Genomic DNA, 9056 nt, shown 5'->3' with positions numbered 1-9056 from the left:
ACAATACCGGCTGCAGCAAGCAGCACAAGCCAAGAAAGCAAAAAACTCAAACGACACAAAATAATCACAAAGCAACGAACGAATAAGAGGACAGAAGCAAAAGCATTAAAGCAGCAAATCTTAAGTGAGGATAAAGCGCGGTCGCGTATACACACAATCCAAATAAAATGAAACACAAACAGCTCGTTATGGATGGCAGGCATGTGCGCCACTGCCACTGCCGCGCCAACCTCTTAGCAATCAACGGCGATCAACAACCAACAGGCAACGACGGACGGCAAGGCAACGCCGCGCACCACTTAAGAGACCCCAATCAGGCAGTCATGCTGGCATCAGTCATTCAAGCAGTAGGCAAACAGCCACGGACGGACACACCCGGACCGAGTACATGTATGGTTGATTGTTTACCAGTTGCGGTCGCATGAGCCCGCCGTTGGCATGCAGGGGGTAGTTGGCGGGATAGACGGGCGGGCAAGCCGTCGTGAGAAATCGACTACACTCGACTTTCCCACGGTATAACAATCACAACATAAGTTGATGATAAAAGCGACGAAGACGGAGTCGGAGACGACGCGCGCGCTGACTCGTTCCACATTAATGCCGCTGCTGGCTAAGCCACCACCACCAACAGCACTAACAGCAATATGCCTTGTCGTTGCACAAATGTGCGACCAACCGACGGACAAACGAATGGTTGGATGGTTGAATAGTTGTGTAGGGGAATTTATTGTATGCAGGCTACGGAATGTCGACGCGCGGGGGTTAGCTTGGTTGATTGTGTGAGACCGGATGAGTGAGCAAGCAGTCAGGATGGGGAAGAAGAGCGAGTCTTGGAAGACGTCAGCTGTGAAGTGATACTTCAACTGCTTACTTAGTGTAATACACGACGACAGAGCAACGTTAGGGGGGTTGGATATGGTGTTATTAAATGAGTCTACGGGTATTTTCTCATCAACTGAGTTCGTCGACGTCATAGTGACGGTTGTTATTCGTTGTGCTCTCTGAGAAGCTCGATCGTGACTGTGTGCGAGCGCTAGTTGGCTGCCGTCGCTGAGGCTATAAAAGGCTAAGCACCACGGCGCTGGTCAGCATTCATTGCAAAGTTGTTGTGCTAAGTAGACACGCGCAAACTTGAGTCTTAAGCAAGCATTTGGATTACAAGCGCGTAGCAAACTGAAGAGGAATAGTAAATATTGGACTACACTGAGCTTGAAAAAAAACGAATTTTCGGAGCAGTAAAATAGTTTTTCAATTATTTTTACATCCACTGATCTCAAAGTGATGGTACTTGAGATGGAGATGTCCAAGACATATCAATACCGTAAAGTGATGAAGCCGATGTTGGAGCGCAAACGGCGCGCACGCATCAACAAGTGTTTGGATGAGCTAAAGGATATTATGGTCGAGTGCCTGACACAGGAAGGTGAACATATTACGCGCCTCGAAAAAGCAGACATTCTCGAACTCACTGTGGAGCATATGAAGAAGTTGCGCGCCCAGAAGCAGCTGCGATTGGGCAATGTTGGTGTCGGTGTCGGTGTTGGTGCTGGCACAGTTCAAGATCCCAAAGTGACCATTGCCGAAAGCTTTCGCGCTGGCTATGTTCATGCAGCAAATGAGGTGTCGAAAACATTGGCCGCCTTGCCCGGAGTGAATGTTGATTTGGGAACACAACTGATGAGCCAATTGGGGCATCGATTGAATTATTTGCAAGTGGTGGTGCCAAGTATGCCATTAACAGGTATGCCACAAGCGCCACATTTTGTGCCCACCACAACAGCTACGCAAGCGGCAGCAGCGCAGTTTTACGGTCTAAGCGACAGTGAACGTAGTGCCACATCCAGTCCAGCTGTGATCACTCCACCACCCTCGGAATGCGGCAGCAGTGAAAGTGGCAGCTGTAGTCCGGCGCCCAGTGAGTCATACGGAGCAGTGTGGCGTCCTTGGTGAACAAAAGTCAGCAAACAAACAGGAAAAGTGATCTTCTTGCAAGAGGATCCCTAATGGGAATTGATAAATGAAAGCGCACAAGGCTCTCGAGCAGCACCACAAGCCTGCGAGCAGGTGAATGCACGGCGGTAGCCCGATCTGAACGCTAGATGGTATCTGAGTAGCCTATGAATTCAGTGCTGACTCTCGTGATGCAGCAAGCCAGGGGGAGCGTTTCAAGGGGCCATCAAAGCCTTTTAAGTTGATGAGGTTGGTGCTATGCACACTTTTGCGATCAACGATTTTTGGTTCAGCAAATGTGATTGCTAAGCGAGCGCGCGGGAAGAGCTTATTGGGGGAAATCCTAAAGCCTATATTTTAAGAGCAAAAAATTATAAATTTTATGCCTCGCATTTTAATGTTAAGAAAATTTTTGTAAAAGCAGGGAAATAAAATGAATTTACTTACAGATAAGAAAATAATTGAAAAAATGCAAAAAAAAAAAAAAAATAAAAACAATACTAAAGCACATAAAAAGTTGTACATTTTAATTAAATTTGTTTATCTTCTCGTCTTCATCATTTCTTTCGCTGATCGTTTCATAGGTCGTCTTGCTGGTATCACTTTTTTTCTAAGAAGGTCTTGATCTCGCATAAATACCGCTCGCTGACGTGAGCAAATACGTCAATGCGCGTCACGCGCCAACACAAGCTGACTTCTGGCTTTTAACATTTCGTTGATTTTTGCGCATCTTCCGATACAAAAATATTCCCACACTACCAAATCCTACTGAGCTTGATTTTCGGAATTTCACAATTGGCGCAATGTCCGGCGGCACATACAAATATAGCAGGCATAAATAAGTTGAAAACAAAAACACAGCGCACAACAACAAACACTTATTCAGAGCGCAAAGCATGCTTGTAGATTAAATATCAGCTTTGTAGATATGTAGTATATAGGTATGTATGAATGTGTATGTGTGCGCGAGTTTTGAGTCATAGCTGGCAAACCCGTGCCAATCGAAAATAGAAGGCTTGTAAAGTGCGAAAACGCGCGGGGAACGGTGCGCCGCAATGATGGTGATAATTCGCGCTCTACTAGCGGATTACTTCACTTGTGGCGGAATTCGCATGAAAATAGACTACATATGTTTAAGCGCACACTTACACATACACACACACACACATACACATGCCTACGCTAATCTATAAGCATGTTGGTTAGGTTGTAATAGCAAACAACAACCATAGAAAAAGTCACAAGCTCAACAAGTCTAATAAAAACGGTAACCACATTGCGATGCAAAGCAAAGCAAAGTAAAGTAAAAACTAAAACAAAAAGCAAAAAACTCGTAACTCGAATGGCAGTTAACGTGCCGCATGCCGCAAGCGGAAGCGTGAGCCATTCATTGAAAAATTTTCCCACACTTTTGTGCGGTCGCGCTTAATGTGCGCTGCCGCCGCGTCGACTTAATGACTTTCCAAGAACACACAAAAACGATAAACGCGATGCGGCTTGGCTTATCGTTGCGCATTTATACTTACATAAATATATGCATGCGTGTGTGTGTGTGTGTGTCTGAGCTCCGGTTGCTGCCAGTAGCATGGGGCAGCCTATGGGCTTGTGTTCGAATTGATGCTCGTCGCGGCGCTCGGTGGTGGTCCAGCAATTGCGCGAGAAAACTTGTGTGTATATTTGTTGGATACAGTTGTTGTTATAAAATATAAACGATACAACATTCTTAAGTTACACTTTAAAATCACTTTATTGCTATAAACATTTTACCATATAATTAAAATGTATACAAGATTCAGTTTTACGGAAATAAAAACGCTTCCTGCCCTTGAATACGCCAAAATGTTTTATCGTAAATAGCACAGTCCTACAATTTTACGAAAATGTTAAGTAACACGAACAAACGCTAATAATTATGAGAGAGGACGCCTCCCAGACCAACTTTTCCGAATACAGTATTAGTCCCGGCGGGTTAAAGTTTAACACTTTGTCGGAGGTATCATACAATTAATTTATAGAAAATTTCATTTGTGTCATCGAACTTCTGCAGTAGAATTTAAGGAACAATTTTTTGTAGTAGATTTGAACCCTCTAACTCAGACTTAAATGGCAATTTTGACCTCTACTGAAAACAGCCATAACGATCATTAAAAAAGTCAATTAGAGGGTTAAAATATTCCACTCACACTGAAGATGAAAAATACATACGCGTTAAGATAACTGAGTAAGAAAGCTTACTTCAGAGCCAATGTTTATACAATTGGCGTAGAAACATTGGTAGGACCCACACTTTTCAGCTTTAGGGTATATCGATTAGTATGTAACGCAATTTTTAGATTGTTGGACACTCAGTTAATATTTCAATCTTCTACGAGTATTTCCATTCTGAGGGATTATTCAATCTATTAGTAACTCTGAGAAGTCTTAAGCAGCAAAGCGAATAGTATCAATAGTTTATTCTAAAGTAGGGTAAAGCCGGTCGACTGATTGGCCGGTTGTAGTGCTTTCCGTGTGGCTACCAAGAAATCGATTAGTGCTTGGCAGCGTCACTTTGTTTCGCTTGCCATGGCCCATACCGCCATAGCTTAATCAGTCTGTCATAATAGCTAATAGCTAATGCACTTATATAATACCATACCATGCCATACCATACCACCACCTTTCTCGAGTTAATTGCGCATAATTCGACCGTCCAAAGACGAAAGTTTGAACTGAGAATTTTTATTTCTATTAGTGAATAGTACTAGCTCTGCATTATCTAACAAACGCATATAATATCTCCAGCGCTTCCCTAAAACATTGGCGAGGATGTTAGAGTGGAACACTCCTGTATATGCCACTACATTGGCCCTACACCTGTTGAGTTCTAACAGTATGGCGAGTGCGAGTGCGATTACCTCTCAAAGCGGGGAGAGGGCATCTCCTTGAGGAGTGTTTCCGCCAAGAGTAGTTGCCTGAATTATTATTTTATCCAGTATAAAAGGTATTTATCTACTAAATCTATCATCAATACCACCCAAATTACGCCCAGTGTGGTGGAAAGCACATTCTATGTCCGGGTCTATTGCTACTGGGTACTGCATTACTTTTTGTTTTTTACTTAACATTTTTTTATTCAAAGGTAATTTTTGAAAAAGTATTTCGTAAAAAGCGAAGCACAAGTTGGGAGCGCCACTTTCTTGATAGCAGGCAGTTAATATTATTATACGATAAAATCCCTCACAAAGCAGTCGACACCCTCCAAGCTAGCCATGAAAAGGCACACATCTCTTAACGAGATGACTGAGCCATTTTATTATTGTCACTTTGAAGGTAAGTATCGAGAAGTAGCGAGACCCGTTGAACTAGCAAGACCCGGCACCAAGTTGATGGATGAGTACACAGACTATGACATAGGATTACTTTTACAGACTACTTATTTTTGAGGAAATTGTAAGAGCAGCGAACGAACGATTACGTAAAGAAACCACCTGCAGAATCGCTCGACAGTTGCAGCCGACTCTCAATGCTAAACGCACAGAGTATCTGCTGGGCCTAAATAAGCATAGTCCTAGCACACTGATTTTCCTTTTATGTGAAGAATAGAAAGAGAGGACCTCGCACCTCCCGTACCATATTCCCTCCCTATCCAGACGTAGATTTATCATTTTAGGTAGGCAATTTTTTAAGGAATTGGAAGATCTCAGTACTGTGGAAATCAGGCATCTTCTAAAATGTATGAAAAGTACAAGTTTTAGGATAGATAAATACAAATTCCCTACGCAGCATCGCAATGGGCTGTGAGCCTGAGTGTGTCCCATAGTGAAGAGCAGTCTTAGTCTAACATAATATAAGTGGTTATTAGATGGATCTACTAAGTTTGAAAAACAGCACATAGGGAGTAGTATTTCCCCTGCTATGTGTTTCCACTCATTCCTTGGCAACTTTTACACGTTACGTTGTCCCTCTTGATATTCTCGGAATTTTTTAGGAACAACATAAAATACGTAACACCCAATCATGTCAGTCTTTCATCTGATTTAGAAGCACGTGCCATATTATAAAATTACATAAGCCAAAGACGCACTTGAGACTACAAAATTTGTAAAATATAATTGAGTACGCGATTGTGTTGTTGTTGTATGGTATTGTTGTTAAAAACGTATGTTCTTACATTTAGCGCTTATTAAAATTATAAAAAAGCCCCAACGTTGCAGAGCGAAAAATCATACATTTATAGGCTTCGAAAAGGAAATAAAGCCTATCAACAAACGGCAGCTCTCGACGGTTATTTCCACCTAAAATTATGTATAAATCTTTTCCTTCCATACTATGACATTAATGGTAGGTATATTTTCTCTGGAATCATCACTAAGGAATATAGTTATGTGAACTCAATGCCCTTAAGCTTCATCATTAATCGCTCCCTCATCTTTGAGAGAATCATTCATCACCCCAGCAGACAGACATTATGTTTCGCTATCACTTACTATATATATATATATAATTGGCGCGTCCACCCTTTTTGGATGTTTGGCCGAGCTCCTCCTCCTATTTGTGGTGTGCGTCTTGATGTTGTTCTACAAATGGAGAGACCCACAGTTTCAAACCGACTGCGAACGGCAGATACTTTTTATCAGGAGCTTTTTCATGGCAGAAATACACTCGGAGGTTTGCCATTGCCTGCCGAGGGGCGACCGCTAATAGAAAAATATTTTTCTTCATTTTGGTGTTTCACCGATATTCGAACCGACGTTCTCTCTGTGAATTCCGAATGGTAATCACGCACCAACCCATTCGGCTAAGACAGCCGCTATCACTTAAGATGGAATTTTATAAACTCTCAGTTACCAACTCTGAAGAGAGCGCAACGTTCACATATGGGGGTTGCGATTTTGTTAAACTTAAGGGATCTAGAGCTCGAAAATTTAGGGTATTTTCAGAACTTTTTTTTTTTAAATAAAAAAATAAAAAACAATATTTAAATTTTTAGGCTTTTTATCTAACTTCTTTTACATACAAAAATGGAGAAAACAATTTCTTTTTTTTTTATTTTAATAATTTTAAAAATGGCGCTGAAGTTGACTCTCCCGAAAAATTCGACCTGGACGATGTTGTCCATTTTGGCTATTCTATTTTTATTTATATTTATATGAAACACAAAAACCAAAAAAATTATTAATCGGTATGACTGTAGCTATGTCCCGTACTAGAATAAAAACCAAAATTTGACAAAATGGCGTGGTTTTGAATTTGACACTCTAAAAATCGTTTTTTTTTCAGTTTTTTCATCAAAAAAATACGAAATAAATGAAATAATAATATGATTATAGTACGAGCGATTCCCATTGATGTTGTAAACATTTTAAAATTTCTGAATAGTTTTTTTTTTTATTTTTTGGCAACACCAGGCCGAAAAAAGTCGTTTCGAGACAAATGAGTTTAAAGTTTGAGGTACAGGAGCGCGCGGACCGCTCTTTACCTAGTTAATGGGCTGTAGAAGCTATAATAATGGAAATTTCCGGATGAAAATTTCACGGTATATTCCTAAGATACTATACTTTCGAAATATCGAAAAAAAAAAAATAGATTTTTTGAAATTTCTGGACCACCGGGTCCCCTTAACTCTTGCTTGCTTGAAACTAACTAGAAAAATTTGTTCTCCGACTTAGATGTTGCAAGCTGTTATTCTAGACTTAAATATCAAGTGAACGAAATTTGTTTAAAAAATATTCCACAAAAGAAAAAGAAGCCATACTACCTTCCGTGTTACAATTATGAACTAAAAATAATTAAGAATCAAAGTTCAAAAAATTAAGGTACATAAGTTTCTTTATAGAATAGGAGGCCGCCTTAGCGAAATGGGTTGGTGCGTGACTACCATTCGGAATACGGAAAGAACGTTCGAATCTCGGTGCATGAACATCAAATAATAGAAGAAGTTTTCTAATAGCGGTCGTCCCTCGGCAGGCATCGGCAATTCTCCGAATGTATTTTTGCCACGAAAAAGCTCCTCACAAAAACCATTTCCGTTCGGAGTCGGCTTAAAAACTGTAGTTATCTCCATTTGTGGAACAACATCAAGACGCATGCCACAAATAGGAGGAGCAGCTTTGCCAAACACCCAAAAAACGGATGTACGCACCAATTATATATATATATTTGTATATATAGAAACTATATCTTCAGTGCAGGATCGAACATAAAATCAAACCCAAAAACTTCATTAAATCAATAAATCAACCAAGTTCAGCGTAAGTGTTCCTTTGGCGATTTGTCTTGGTGGAAAACTTGTTAGCTCACCTTTAGAAGAAGTATATAATGACGATTTTAGAGACCCATGACTCTTCTTTTCTCAATAACCAACCTTCATCACTAAACTTTGGCTCCTTAAGTCTTATACTTTAAAATTCTCTACACGGATTGACATTGATGGTATTTGTCCCACCTTTCAAAAACAAAAAGCCCGGCCCGAATATCACCGCTGAAATTTATTTTCAACACATCATTAAGTAACATACAGGAGTTTTTTGGATACCTAGAAATTAATATCAATTACTCCAATTTTCAAAAGTGACAAAAGAATAATGTTACTAACCATAGGCCAATCTTCAAGTTGTCTACGCTTTCCAAATTATCGAGAATATGTTGGAAAAGAAAATGTATTTAGTTTAATGTGTATAGTTTAATCTCAGCTCACCAGCATGGCTTTGTCGCTGGACGGTATACGCTTACCAACCTAGCGGTCTTTAGCGAATTCTGAATTGACACGTTCTTATCAGGACTCTAAGTAGATTGTTTTTACACTGACTGTTCTAAAGCATTCGAAAGAGTATATTATTGCATTCTATTGCGCAAGCTAGCCATGTTTGGCTTCCACTCTATATTTCTTTCAAGCTATTAGTCAGCATTAGTGCGAGAATTTCACGATCCGGGTCGGGGAAGGGACAAGTCAAGAGTTTTTACCAAGAGAAAGCGCTAACTCATTCTGCATTGTCTGTCAGGAAATTTCTAGCAAAGTACAACATCCTTCTGTAAGATCCTTATTCGCCGAATCTTGCGCCGCGTGTCTTCTATCTATTGAAATCTGCATAAAATATATATAACAAGATTTGAGTCCGTGGGATTCG

At 40.4% G+C, this 9056-nt stretch overlaps 1 protein-coding gene across 1 annotated transcript; it reads left to right on the top strand.

Moving 5' to 3' along the window:
* Nucleotides 1-1104: 1104 nt before the first annotated feature.
* LOC129235618 (enhancer of split mbeta protein) lies at nt 1105-2441 on the top strand. The gene has a single exon (XM_054869547.1). The coding sequence runs from the start codon at nt 1282-1284 to the stop codon at nt 1948-1950; it is 669 nt and encodes a 222-aa protein (XP_054725522.1). The 5' UTR covers nt 1105-1281; the 3' UTR covers nt 1951-2441.
* Nucleotides 2442-9056: the final 6615 nt, after the last annotated feature.

The sequence above is a fragment of the Anastrepha obliqua genome, chromosome 1 (genome assembly GCF_027943255.1).
Source record: "Anastrepha obliqua isolate idAnaObli1 chromosome 1, idAnaObli1_1.0, whole genome shotgun sequence".
NCBI classification, from domain to species: domain Eukaryota; kingdom Metazoa; phylum Arthropoda; class Insecta; order Diptera; family Tephritidae; genus Anastrepha; species Anastrepha obliqua.
Note: the sequence above shows the minus strand (reverse complement) of the source record. Positions and strands in the feature narration are given on the sequence as shown.